This window comes from Protopterus annectens, chromosome 8.part0, assembly GCF_019279795.1.
Source record: "Protopterus annectens isolate FY-2018-M chromosome 8.part0, PAN1.0, whole genome shotgun sequence".
NCBI classification, from domain to species: domain Eukaryota; kingdom Metazoa; phylum Chordata; order Ceratodontiformes; family Protopteridae; genus Protopterus; species Protopterus annectens.
The window spans coordinates 1,165,141,784-1,165,156,851 of NC_056741.1; the positions used below are offsets into that span (position 1 = coordinate 1,165,141,784).

The 15,068-nt window shown below is 42.8% G+C and overlaps 1 protein-coding gene across 1 annotated transcript in view; it reads left to right on the top strand.

The window, feature by feature from the left end:
• Positions 1–15,068, top strand: part of WDR90 (WD repeat domain 90) — a 1,773,335-nt gene that overhangs the window by 546,691 nt on the left and 1,211,576 nt on the right. Inside the window, exon 13 of the mRNA XM_044079383.1 lies at positions 8,901–9,046. Within this exon, the coding sequence (XP_043935318.1) occupies positions 8,901–9,046 (146 nt within the window). The remainder of the gene's footprint in view (positions 1–8,900; positions 9,047–15,068) is intronic.

The window sequence follows — 15,068 nt, forward strand, 5'->3', positions numbered from 1 at the left end:
AAGTGTGCAGAAGATTGCAAGCTTGTAGAATACAAATACCCTCCAAAAAGGTCTGCACAGACCAATAAGCTATTATTGGTTTGGTGCAAGAGCCACAGTCTAAAACAAGAATTGCATAATAGTATTCTTTGGAAAGACTGCTACCTACTGGAAGCTGCTGCGTTGATAATAAACCCTTAAGAGTAGAACCAGTGGTCAGGGATTTGGGAACACCTGTAGACAGTAACCTGGCCTTTGACCATCTTGAGTCCTATGATAGTAAGGAAATCATTCTATATTGGGCAACTTAAAAGCAAGGGTATGGAATATAGGTCCAAGGAAGTCATTGATCCACACTGTACTCTGCTGTTATCAGATCAGTTATTGAGTACATTGGCCCCTTTCCTGTGTACCTGATCAGACATGTGCAACAAGTGGAGTGTCCACAGAGGTTCCTCATGAAAAGAATACATGGCCTAAAAAACTTGTTCTTTGAGGACTGCTCTAAAGCTCTCTCCTTGTACTTAGATCACCTGTCAACCATTCCTACCAGGCTATGTCTGGACTACAAAGCATCCTCTGATCCTCTCTGATGGGACCTGTTAAACATATAGCATTAGAAATACCAGGTCTAGTGACCTAAGCCTAATCTGCAACATAAATAGGACATGTTGGAAGGCCAAGGTATGTGTCTGAGAAGACTACCTCTTCTCTGGAAAAGGCTTACCCAATCCAAATGTCACTTGAACCAGTGGATGGGGAATCTGAAACTTACCCCTGGTCTGGCACCTGTATCTCCAGTAGACAAAGACAGGTTATAACTGCATGACCCCCCTCCCCCATGCCCAAGCCTGCATATACTCCTTCAAATAGCACAAGGGTATCAAAACTTGTCATACGCATTTTTTTGGAATGATTGACTAAGCTTAAAAAGGCCGCTTGAAGTTGTTAGTGTAGTAATCACTTACAAACCTGTCCCTTCTTTTCTCCATAAATCTATTCCAGAGTCTAGGTTTAGAGTTAAATCTAGAAAAATCTTCCCGAACTCCATCTCGTAAGTTAACCTTTGTAAGATGCCTTTTGAACCCCTCTGTCATGGTAGCTTGTTGCCCTCCAGAGAAAAATTTCTTCTACCATTTACATTTCATAGATCTGTTTCACCAGTCCACTTCCACAGAAAGGGATTTCCTCAGAATTCTAGGTTACATGGCTCATGGCTTCAGCCATCCTCAAGGATTCTCTAGTCAGCCTGCACATGGAGAGTATGCAGTGGTTCCTCAAATCTGTCTTGTCCCAGCACCAACATCCCATATCCTTCCGTAGTCTGGAAACTCATCAAAAGAGAATTCCTTTGGTGGTCCAACCTGGTCCAATTAAACCCAGGTTTCCCTCCCTCCCCATTCCAAGTCAGTTTGTCACAGCAGTCGCCTTGGAATTTGCCTGGGGGATGATTTCCAAAGAGGTCAAATTTCAAGGTATTTAGGATCTTCAATTCAGGAAAACACCTAAACCTTAAAGAGATGTAATGGCCTTGTTAAATACAGTAAAAACAGTGAATCGCCTGTAGGCTCTGGTACCACGTTTAGTCATAACAGACAATACCTGCAGTTATGTGGTACATAAATAGAAGGTGGGGAGCAGGTCATAACCCCTGTGCAGTCTAGCCATGATTGCCTGTGAGCTGTCAATTTAGCATAGTGTGTACCTTCAGGCAACTGTCATTATGTTAGAGCAGTATTCAGATGCAGACTCCCTGAACAAATCCAGGACGTACCATCATGAATGGATGTTAATACCAAGAGTGCCTTCAGGAGATTGTCCACCTGTGTGGAACTCCTCAATTAGATCTCCATTCACAAGAAACAGTTTCTCTCTTCTCATGCACCTGCTCAGGGGCAATTACCAAAAACTTCCCCTAAGAGTGGCTCTCATTTTGATTCCTCTTTACAGAGTATGTGAAACAGATACTAAAGGAGGCTAGAAAAAAATTCTACTAGAAAATTATATTTAGCTAAGTTGAAGAAACTTTCTAGATGATGACATAATAGAGACCAGGACCTGACCTAGATGGGGGTCCTATGGTTCCACAGTACTTGTGTGAATTGCTCAAATCTAGCCTGTCCTATACTTCTATCAGAATAATCTTTTTGGCCATTTCTGATCGTCTGTTATTAGATCCCCACATTCTTCATTGTTTCAAGTTAAGCAATTATTTAAACTTTTATATATTAGATCTCTTAAGGAATTAGGTGGCTGTATTTTGGGATATTAATTTTTTATTAGAAAAGTTAACTCAATCTTTGTTTGAACCTGCAGCCAGCTCTTCCCTCACATTTCTTACTTGGAAGACAGTTTTATCTGACTTTGGCTATATGAGTATCTGAGTTGCAAGCCTTTTTTGATTTTTCAAAAGGATTGGGTAACTCTTAGAACCAATCGTTACTTCATGCCTAATGGTGTTTTTTACCTTGAATCATTCTATTCATCTACATGTATTTTTCCCTGACCCTAAAGACAGGGGGGAGGGGGCAGAGTTCTGCATTCTTTGAATATCTACATGCAACTCTGGTACTACTTGGCTAAGGCAAATAATTTTTGAATGTCAGACCCTCTTTAATTCCTTTGAAGGTAATTAAAAAAAATGGAAATCTAGTTTCCAAGCAAACTATTTCCAGGTGACTGCCCAGGCTATTTAGTTTTGTTATTCTCATCATAGAAAAAGTACCTCAAAGAATGTCAAGTCACACTCCACTAGAGCTATGCTACTGTGGGGGCCTTTTGGAACGGGGGTGTATTCTAGAGCTACTTTAGAGACAGCAAATTAGTCCACTGTGCACAGTTTCGCTAGGCACTACAAATCTGACTCTCTTCAAGGGGTACAACAGTATTTGCTAGATCTGTTCCCCATGGTCTTCTGGACTGTTTTCCTACTTACTCCAGCGTTACTGGCTAAGATTTGGCAGTCATCCCATATAGCTTTATGCAACTAGTAGTGATGTAATGATGAAGATAGTATATTTATGTAAGAAAAATTACCTTACCAGTTGATGTTTGAGTAAATCACTGTTGCAATACTAACATCCCCCCCTCCTTTTTCTTTCTCATTTTTCTTTTTTATTCTTTCTTCTGTGCGCTCTTGGCCATGATTGGGGTCTCTCTCCCCTTTTCTGTCAGGACATGACATTTGGCTACTTAAACTGTTTTCTCAAGACCTCTAGGCTTGAGACTCCTTCCTTATAGTAAGAAAACACTTACATCTGGTGCCTGCAATTACTTTCTATGCTAGCATGCTCTTATGCTTAAACAAACATACAATGTGTGAGAAAGCTATGCTAAAGCTTTAGTATACTGTCTGGATGTCGGATATCTTTGGCAAGCTGCATCTCATATAGCTTTATGCTATTGCAACAGTGATCTTTTCGAAGATCTGCTGGTATGGTAAGCTTTATTTACACAACTGCAATTTTTGATTATTTAAACTTTGCTAGTAGGGTAGAGAGCATACATTGGCTCTTCCACTGTGCAAGAGGAAATTAATTTTTCAAGAGGAGGAAAACTCTGATAGTAAGGCAAGTCAGTGATTAACATATTTGGTATGTGGGAGAATGCAGTTTTTTCTTTTTTTGCATGGCTCAGCACTATGAGATAGTTAGTGGCGGACGTTTCCAACTTATGGTAGGGGAGATTTTCTTTCTTTACACCTTTCTGCAACTTTGAGTCCATGCATAATCACAAAGTTAAAGGAAGAAACCCCATACAACAAGGCTCTCATGCTCCTTGACTGTACAGTATATATTCCCTTTATAAACCAAGAAATCCCGTTTCCTGATTGGGAAGATAGCTGGTTCTACACCAGGGAGTGGCTTGAGGTTTTATTTTTATTTATTTGTTATGTATTTGTTTTGTTAATCAGGGAAGTCCAACTTGACAGGACAGATTTAATATAGTGTAACATAAATAGCTTGTATTGTTCATTTCCAGATGTGCAAGTATCAAGTATCAGTAATCAGTAGTAGATTGAATTATGATATTGAGAAGACAACATACTGAGTCAATTATGTTACCTTTTACAGCAGGAGAATATATGATAAAAGCTCTGATTGCATACACTGATGTTCCAGTCTTCAAGAGTGATCAGCAGATAAGTATTAAGGGAATGTAGTAAGAATGGATCAGTAGTAGTTGTAGACAGCTTGAGACGTTAAGGTATTTTTAGAGGGACAGAAGTAAGGAGGCACTGACAGATTCAGGTTGAATAAAAACAGTTTTTGGTAACCATTTGAAATGCTGGGACCCACAACAGAGTCCCGAAACATGGAGACTCAATGGCTGAAATAAAATGGCTTACATATACTAAGTCTGAGATGTCCATTTCTTGAAATATGCCATTTTCTCTGAAGTATGGCAATCTTGCAGTTGGTTTATATAAATTTGGAGATATGAGAGGGGGCTTGCTCTCCTCCCATTGGGCATGCAGGGGGAGTTTCCCCCTTGCAGAAAAGAAGTTTAAAGGTGAAAGCCGTGTTTAAGATCCACTCTTCTCCTACAGTTTTTTTTTTCAGTTCGTCAGCACTCAGCTCAAGTGGTGACATTTCATTAAGGAGCTCTTTTTTATTGGGTGCAAGAAAGATAGGGTTTGACAGAGGTCAGTGGTATAAAATTCCATGTTTTAAATCAGTTGATAAGTATGAGTCTTTGAAGGTTGAGTCTGTATTGTTTTGGTTAGGAACTGACTGGGAGAAATAAAGGATATGGTTGGTGGACTTACAAAATACTGCCCAGTTTCGGTGGGGGCATTGACTTTATTTTGATTGGCTGGCTTCTGCAGGGGCAGAACCTTAGACTTTAAATACCAGGAGGCTTGCTCTGTTCAGAGCTCTTTAGTACTAAGCTACTCAGAAGACAAGAAGACTACTGAGGAGTAGAAGACTACAAAGCCGTTTTCCATTTGTGTTCCTGCTTATTCATTGCACTACAAGGACTTCATCATCTTCCTAGGACTGGGTCTGCAGTATTCCAGCATTTTCCATTTGTGTTCCTGCTGATTCATTGCACTACAAGGACTTCATCATCTTCCTAGGACTGGGTCTGCAGTATTCCAGCATTTGATGAGAGCTAGGGCTTCCACTTCATCACAGCTACCCAAGACTGGATTGCAGTGAGGAATTAGGAGTGCTTGCTTGGCCATTTTTACTGTAGGGGTGTTGGCTGCATTTTGATTTATCTGCTTCTGTAGGGTTGGAGCTTTACAGACTCTAAATACCAGGAGGCATGCTCAGTTCAGTGCTCTTCAATGCTGGGCTACTCTGAAGACAACAAGACTACAAAGAAGGAGGAGGAAACTACAAAGCCATTTTCTGTCTTGGTTCACACGAATCAGGTTTCATGTAATATTTCATAAACACCAGAGTCATTTCATTGAACAGGTGCTGAAGTAACTGAAGACTTAGAATATTTTGCGAATGGTTTCCTTTGATTTGCTTGAGTTCTTTTTGGTCATATTTGAGTTGTTCAAGCTGTATTTAACTCAAGTTATTTGTCCTCTGTTTGCTTCCTACTTGTAGTGATCTACCGGGCTTACAGCATTTTATAATTATCATTTCAGGTCAGTAGTAATGGAGAAAGAGTGAGGACTGTTATAAATGGTCCCTGTTGGAGATGCCTTGAAGGGAAGATGTGCAAACAGGATGTTGTGATAGTGTGGGAGAGCAAATGCTTGTTAGTTTATCACAAGTGCTTGAATTACTGATGTATTTAGGTGCATACATTCAGCGCTTATATGTACTCTCGTGGTCAGACTTCATTCCAAAGTTAAAAACAGTGGTGTTGAGAGAATTTGGACATTTTAAAATAATGTAGTAGACCCATTGTGAAACTAAGTGATGAGTTGTTAGGGTGGATTTCCGACACCTGAAGAGCATGCTGAGACTGATGAAATTATGATTAATCTGTTCAGCAACTGCAAGTATAAAATAAAAACTGAGAAGTCTGAAATGTGATACTTGTATTCTGACATCAGAGAGAGAGATTGAAAGCTGATGCAGATCATTTTGCAATTGCCAGTGCTAGAAGACTGACCAGAATTGCAGAGGTTCTAGAAAAGAGTCTCTATCTTGCAAAGTGTATACCTGATATTTCTCAGGTAAGTATAATTCTAAGAAAGCTCTTGGATTATGACGTAGCAGGAGGAATTAACTCTGAAGAGGAAGAGCTTTGAAATATTCAAAAACACCACTTACTGTGATGTGAATAAATCAGTTGTTTATGTCAAATGCACAAAATAGACAAGTTCAGATAAAAAAATGACAGAAGTAATGTGTGGATAAGAGAAATGTCATGATTTTTTTATTTTCATTTTTGTGGGAAAGAAACTGATGTGGAAGCAGACCATAAGGAACTTGCAAAGCATATTCAAAATTTGTTTGTACATTTCAAAAAATGTTATGTAGTTTACAGATTCATTTTTTTTTCTAAATTATTTTCCCCTACTTGTCTGTCAACATGGCCTCTTTCCCTTAGGTCTTGAGCCTGTTTTTTCCCTATTACACTGGCCTTTCAAAGACTAATGGTGCAGGCAGAAGCCATCCAGAGGTGTAAGGGTCATCATCCACCCAGCCAAAAGGTTGTTTTGCTCCACTGTACTAAGTTCTTGCATCAGAGACTGGCCTTGATCTTGTTCAGATGGCCTTGACTCTCTGACCTTGCCACGCCCCCAGATTGTGACACCCCTATTTTAAAGGGCAGACCCTAATTGTCCCCAGACTGTGGAATTATAGAGCATATCCTTCCAACTGTTTTTTTTTGCATAATCCATGATGTTATGTAGTGGAGTTCTTGTAGTCTTTAACCTCCATATTTGAACTGCTTGACATCTGTGTAAATCCCACAGTTCTGTTCTGATGGCTTGTTCATGAGCTGAAATACAGCTGTATTACATTGTGTAGCTTGGTCTGGAATATATATTGACCCTTCCTGCAGCATGCAGGACTCTGCCCTGAAGGGTAGACAGGCTCATAGTCATCCTCTCACTCATACCATCCCCAGCCAATACCTCCAGCACACTGATTTACTTTGTTCCAGATGACCTGGGTTGCATTTAAAGGTTTTCAGTCAGCACCATGAAACTGGATTTTTCTACCCAAGTCAAATCTGAAGGCCATGTACAGAAAAGGAAAGGAGGTACATGTAGTATACATATAATTTATATGTTAAGCACCAGAAAAGCTTGAGGAGTTAAAAATAACTAAAGAAATATGTTGGGTAATACAGGCAACAAAGTAATAAAATTCCAGAAATATAAAGACATATAATTGGAAATGCTCTTACTGAAGGAATTTGGAATAAAATGTTGGCTTGTGCAAAAAGTACAGTAAGGAAAGAAATTCTGTGTAATTTTTTTTTCAAGGAAGAAATTGGTTGCATCCAGGGCCTTTTGTTCAAAGGTGAAAAAAATAATAGCTCACAGTCAGTTGAAAAGACAGATGCTTAAAGGCATACATGACGGTTTACTTTTAGATGTCCTTATTGCACACAGGCGAACAATTGTGCAAAAGGCAGTCTGCAAGATTTGTAAACGCCGAACGGAAAAAGGTTTGAATGTGCAATGAGCAAATGCACAGTGAGATTCGCTCACTGCACATTCGACATTCTGGGGCGGATTGCACTGTAGTGAGGGATCGGGAAATGGTTCCTTTCCACACTGTAGTGCGATCTCGGAGTTAGAATAATAAAGTAGGGGGTTGTGGGAGGTGCAGGGGGGCTTGCCCCCCTGCTTTACACTTCGTTTTTTTTGTTTGAAAAACAGTGAACCTGCTTTTCGATTTGCTGTTTTTCGAACATTAAGGGCTGTCTATGTTTACAGTTTCATGGTTTCGAGTCGCTCATATGAGCACTTGAACCACTGTGATTTGTGTTTTTAAAGGTAGACCTACATGACTCGCACATAAAAATAAAAGTGTAAAGAAAAAAAGAATATTGCTAGCAATGTCATTTTGAGTTGGACAAAGTTTCACCATATGCCTTTCATGTCATAATAGGAAGAAATGACAATATACCTAGTACCGGTCACATTAGCTTCTCTGTTTTGTTTGTATGCAGTGAATGATGTTACAATTTGGCTATTTTGTTGAACTATTCACCTATGCATCAGGAAGTCAGGTGCACACAACCCTCCAAGGCTCCAGCAGAGATCATGTCCCATTGGACTAGTATGTTAAAAACAAAAACTTCTATCAGTGGTCTGTATATTGGTTTTGATGTCTGTATGCTTATGTATACATGTGTACATTCATGCATCTTCATTCTATGCACACACTTGATTTTGACAAATGCATAAAACCTTGGAATTTGTGCCTAGATATGCTTACTGATATTTGCATATGCCTAGTGAGGCACCTGTGTGGTAAGACTGCCTCAGATGCATCTTGTCTGGTTATATATCATGGGTTTGCATGGATAAGAGGCCTACTCTTTACTGTAGTGCTGTCATGTGCGCAGCCAATATGGTATTCACTGTAGTAGTAGTATTGGCAGAATCGGGCACCATTATTTATTCACTTATAGTACTCATTCGTATTTCTTCTTAGCACCAGTGCTGCTTATGGTTTGCTGCGACATATATACAAATATATCATGTCTCAACATTGTTTCTTAATTGAGTTCAGACATTTTACACAACAAGTCCTGCACCTTAACCCCCCCACCCCCACCCCATGCAGTTATGCACTACCATGTGTTTGAGTCTCAGCCCATGACTAGCTATGCTGGTATCTTGAAAAGAAGGTTTTGAATAAGAAAAGGAAGCTATTTTTAAACAAAAACATTTTACACATTATTAATATATTTGAGTGTTATGTCATTTGAAACTACTAATCTCATTGTTTCTTAAAGCCACGTGATATAAACAAATGTTTTTATTGCAGATTTCAGCACTGGCATTTAATGGTAGTGGCACACTGCTTACATCTGCACAGACTGGCAATACAGGTATGGTGCGGATCTGGAACTTCCAGAAGGGGAGTTGCTTGGCTGTGTTTAAAACACATGTCCACTCTGTCTCCTGTCTGAGGTAAGGGATGCACATTTGTTTAACATGCACACTGGTGCAACAACTAGGTAACTAGCACTTATAATAATGTGGGAAGACTGAATTATCCATTTTTTTTTAGTTCTGTTACTTTTTTCTTTCTTTTTTTTTTTTAAACAAGAAACATCTGAATTAAATTGTCGTGCATGACATAGACCATGTTGTATTTGTATAAATGACAATAAACCATAGCAACACAATCTCAGTTGCAGAACATTATATATTCCAAACTGTGCCAACACAACTGTAGCTGCAAACATACATCACTTTAAACATATCCAAGCATTGTTAGTCAACCGTTACATAGCTCATTCGCATCCTGCCCTCTTTTAAACCTTGTTCCTCCTCTGCATGTATTGATCCCACAGTTCCCATTTTTTCCTAGGTAATTTGCTCCTACCCTTTTCTAAAGATCTTCCCTGCTTCTAGAAAAGTCTGTTTAGACTTTGATTTCCTTTTCCTAGTAAATGCTTTTTTGGCAGCTGTTACAATTAGACTTGGCAAGGTCTTACTATGTCTATGCAATTCCAAGTTTGTATCATAGCTCAAAAAAAAAAAACATTTCCCTAGTCACTCCAACTTGCTCACCCAGCATTATGACAGAGCAGTCCACAGGGAATCCTTAAAGTCTACCAACCCATTACACTCCCAGAAAATATATTCCCATTTACCTCTTCCTCTTTCTGCCCCATCACATCTCCATTTGTTGTCTACCTAAGAAAAATTGCTGTCTACCTGAGAAAAAATTCTTTGAAGTCTGCTTGGGGTATAAAAGCACCTTTATAAGCACTTCCACGCAAAGATCCGAAATCTTCTAGATGTTTATTGCATATCTGGGAAACATACATATATCCCCCCATTGTTTCTTTGTGAATTGCTTATCTAATCTCTTTCCAGTACTTCCTAACCTCCTCTGATTGATTTTTGTAGTTATCATGCAATATTTTATATGCTCAACTAATTATTCCTTTCTTAATAGCAACTTCTGTTCTAGCTTTCACTAAAAACTCTACCAGTGCTGGTCTTTTGTTTAGGACCCCCTTTTTCTTTCTTTTGCCTATACTCTGATATCAGTCCTTGATATAGAAGGCAGTCTTTTCCTGCAGTCCAAATAAGTTCTTGGCATTTTCCCATTCTTTTACCTTTGCCTCTAATTATTTGTTCCCAGTATCTTGGTTCCTTTGCCAGTTTTCTCCAATATATTCCCACCCCCTCTTGCCTATTGTCTTTATCCCCAATTGCAGTTATCCCTATTGGCAGAATCTCCTTTCTGTATTCCCGTGTTGGTTTAGTTCTTAGAAGACCTTCTGATACTTTATAGATGCAATATTCTGTATGATTATAGTTCTCCTTAAAGATCAGTGAATTAATCATTGATGTTAAGTTGTCTATCTCGCCTTCATTCTTGCTGGATGGGTTCGGAGCCGACCTCGGCTCCGACTCGGCCACTCTAAAAGCTCGAGAGTTGGTTCCACCGGCTCGAGGCTCCCCTTATATCCCACAATGCTAGGCGTGAGTTACCCCAGATCTCGTTTGCCGCTACAGCGATCGAGGTGTTTGGTTTCTACCGGCTTCTTGGTGAGTTATTGTAGAGTAAAATTTAGTCTACTTAAACCCCTTTAGTTTAATTCTTAACAGTTGTTTCCCTTAGTTTAGTGGATTTTGTCCCCTTTTCTCTTCTATTATCCCTCTTTTCACAAGAACTTATAAGTTCTTCCCTCGGGCCTTTGGGCCTTTTCCATCCCCTAGTGGTGTGTGTGTGATTTTCTCAGGAATTTAAAACTTTGATAGTGAGTTTTATTTTTTGAGTTTAAACTTGTATAGGGTGTAATCAGTGTGTTTGACTGTGTGTGTGTGGTTACACTTCCTTCTATAATGTCTAAAGACTCAAAGGTCTCAGGCTTCAAGAAGTGTGACTCGTGCTGTCAGAAAATGTCTCTGACAGACGGTCACACTTCTTGGGTCTACTGCCTGGGACCTTTACACCTGCAGGACTCTTGCGCTGTATGCCACGGCTTCAGCCCCAGAGTCCTGCAGGAAAGAAAAAACAAACTTATTTTGAGAGGTTTACTTAAGCCTGAGGGTTCCCTTACTGTTCCTTCGGGAAAACCCTCCAAGGCTTCTAGGTCCTCGGCTCCAGCTTCTGAGCCGAGGCGTAAGGCTTCGAAACCTCCGTCTACATCGGCTCCGGCTGGAGCCGATGAGTCTCAGACTGCAGTTCCTGTGGGTTCCTCGGCTCCGGCTGGAGCCGAGGTATTGGAAATTCCTGTGTCGGTTCCGACCAGACCTTCGGAACCGACATCTAGAAAGAGGTCCAGGTCACCGTCCCTTGGCTCCGTTCACTCGGCTCCAGCATCTCCCTTGCTGTCTGAACGGAGCCATAGATCTCACTCCTCTAGGTCATCGAGGCTTTCGGACCATGACCTTCAGAGGGTAGTGAGTCGACTTCTTAAGTCCGAGGCACTGGCCCAAATGCTTCAGAGCCCGACTCATCAGTCGATGCCTGACCCTGTCCCTCATTATGTTCCTCCTCCGACTCCGGTGAGCTCGGAGCCGGGGCGTTTCGGAACCGAGACTGTGGTAGCGTCGGAGCCGATACAAATGTCTTCGGCTCCATCGTCGGCTCCGATTTCTTCCTTAGAGGAATCTCGGCGCCGGACTTCCCTCGTCGGCTCCGAGGGGGTGAGTGGCATCGGACCCTTGTCCGACCCCGCTCTCCCTCTCGGAGCTTCGGCGCTGGTGAGTTCGGCTCCGACATTGGCCTCGGAGCCATCACTGTCGGTGCCGAGAGAGGTTTTTAGCTTTTCAGAGCGGGGACCTCTGGCTCTGCCTGACAGGGGTGCGTTCGAGGTCATGCGGAGTGTGTTGGAACCTGGTTCAACTCCACAGTCGGCTCCGTCCGCCCCTCCCTCTTCGGTGCCTCAGGTCAAGTCGACTCACTCCCTCATCCCAGACCGCAGAGAGCCAGCTCCTCAGGAATCCCCTGTGGAGATCTCATCCTCTTCCGAGGCCTCTCCTGAATTGGCAGAAGAGCCCCCTCGGAAGAGAAAGTGTAAGAGGAAACACATAGACTCACCTGAGTCCGTCACCTCTGACACAGATTTAGAGGATTCCGAGGGTCCCCCCGTTCCCCTTCTGAAGATGTCTCATTTGCAGACATTCTAGAAATCCTCAAGCACTGGGGAAATTGGCCAGCCCTCAACCCTTCGGAGGATGAATCTGTGTACCTTGAGGCGTTTGGCTCTCGCCCTTCCACCTCCTGGGTGTCTCCCCCCTTTGACCCCCTCATGCAGGTGGTAGCAAAAAAGGCATGGACGGCTCCTGACTCAGTGGACCCCACTCCCAGGAGACCCTCAAAATTTATCACGGCACCAGCGGATAAACAATTTTTGACCAAGGGAGTTTCTGTGGATGCTATGGTGGTTGCTGCTGCCACTAAGAAGGAACTAGCTGATCCTTCAGTGCCTGTCCATCCACCTAACAAGGAATATAGGTCTATGGACAGGTACGGGAAGCGGATGTTCTCATCAGCGACCTTTGCAATGCGTTTGCTGAACTACCTATGCCATTTTACTCGTCTTCAAAGAGACTTGATCAAAGAAGCGAGTGACATGTTGAAGGATCCTACAGCTGCGGGTTTTCAGGACAAGATGAACACTCAGCTGGCTACCCTGAACTCCATAGCTAACTCCTCCATGCGCTTCCTTTCGTATGCGGCTGATGGAGCGAGCAGGGCCGCAGGGACAGGTGTAGCCTTACGCAGGCATGCCTGGATGCGGCTATGCAACTTTGCGGACCCCTTTAAAACGTCATTCACTAATTCCCCGTTTGATGGATTATCTCTTTTTGGTCCTCAAGTGAAAGAAACCTTGACTAGGTGCGAGACGGATGGCAAGACTCTTTCTGCCGTCGGAGTCCGTTTTTCTACTCCTTCTAGGCCTTACCCCAAAGGCCAGAAAAGTGGGAAAATGTGGTTCCGCAAACAATCTCAAGGGACTTCGCCTGACGCACAGAGTCGGTTTCCCGCCAGAGGCAGAGGGGGGAACAACAATGGTAGACGTCGCCCTAGAGGCAGGGGGGGTCCGCAGAACCAGGGCAATCGAGAAGCCTTCTCTGATAAGCCCTTTCAGCATCCCTGAGGTGTTGCCCGACTGCCCACCTTCGGAGGCAGTCGGGGGAAGATTGTCACTGTACCCAGAAGCCTGGCTATCCCTGACTCAAGACAAATGGGTACAGTCCATCATTTCCGAAGGCTATTCCATTCCCTTCGTTCACATTCCAAACCAGTCAAAAAAATCCCTTCCAGATATTCCACCCGCTCAAAGGGATCTTGCAGCTTTGGAAATTTCAAAGCTGCTTGCAAAAAGAGCAATTCAGCCAGTTCCAGCAGACCATCAAGGATCCGGAATCTACTCCAGGTTCTTTTTAGTTCCAAAGAAAACAGGGGACTGGAGACCAATTTTGGATCTCAGTATCTTGAACAAGTCAGTCAAGAAAACAAGATTTCGGATGGTCACACTGCAGTCCACCCTTCCCCTTTTGGGAAAGGGAAACTGGATGTGCTCTATAGACCTTCAGGATGCGTACTATCACATAAAAATGAACAGACGCTCCAGAAGATTCCTTCGCTTCAGGCTGGGAACCAGTCATTTTCAATTCAGGGCCCTGCCCTTTGGTCTCACCACTGCCCCCCGGGTGTTTACCAAATGCATGGCAGTGGTAGCTTCTCACCTGAGACGTCAAGGATTCCAGGTGTTTCCATATTTGGACGACTGGCTCCTCACAGCTCCCACCAAGCATCTTCTTCTAATGGCCAGGGACTACACCTTTCGCATTTGTCAAAATTTAGGCATTTCAATAAATTGCGAAAAGTCTGTTTTGTCGCCTTGTCGTACTATTACCTTCATAGGCGCAAATCTAGACACAGTCAACATGTCTGCGAGACTAACAGATCAGAGAATAACAGACATACACAAACTGGTCTCGCTCCTCTTCAGCAGCAACAGAATCAAAGCCAGGTTAGTTCTGAAAGTGTTGGGGATTATGGCGGCTGCCATACCTCTGCTTCCATTAGCCAGATTCCACATGAGAATCCTTCAATGGATGCTCTTCACGCAATGGTCATACCAGCAACTTCCGATGTCCCACACCATTATGATTACGCAGACATGCAGGAATCATCTTCTGTGGTGGATGTCTTCCCCTCAGCTCTTATTGGGAAGACCCTTTGTCCCTTCCCCTCCGGTTGCTACTCTGACAACGGACGCCTCCCTGATCGGGTGGGGGGGGCATTATCAGGGCAGAACTGTCCAGGGCATATGGCAACCAGACGAATGCCACTTGCACATAAATGTTCTAGAGATGAGAGCAGTGCTTTTAGCGTTGCAAGCCCTTCAAGACTCTCTTCCCTTGGGAACGATAGCAATCCAGACGGACAATATGTCTGTAGTGTGGTATATCAACAAACAAGGCGGAACCAGGTCCTACCCCCTGTGTCGAGAAGCACTCAGACTGTGGCAATGGGCGATTTCTTCTCAGCGGTTTCTGATAGCAACGCACATCCCGGAAGTCCAATCAAATCGCGGACAAGTTGAGCAGAGCTATCCTCATGCCTCACGAGTGGTCTCTGAAAGACTCTGTTGTGAGAGAAATTTTTCTCAAGTGGGGTCAGCCTTGCTGCGACCTTTTGCTACTCCCCAAAACAGCAAGTGCAGAGATTATTTCACCCTATTCCCTTTACCAGGCCAGCCCAGCAGAGACGCTCTAGTCCAAGTTTGGCCCGGGACTTCTGTATGCATTTCCTCCTTCCCACTAATCTCTCAAGTGATACAGAAAGCTATCGCTCAGAAGGCCTCGTTGATCCTCATTGCTCCTTACTGGCCTCGACAGGTTTGGTTCCTCTTTCTACATCATTTTCTGTTGGGCGACCTTGGCATCTGGACCTAGTTCCAGATCTTTTGATCCATCAGTCGGGTCAGTTTCATCGCTCCTTCCTCTCTGAACC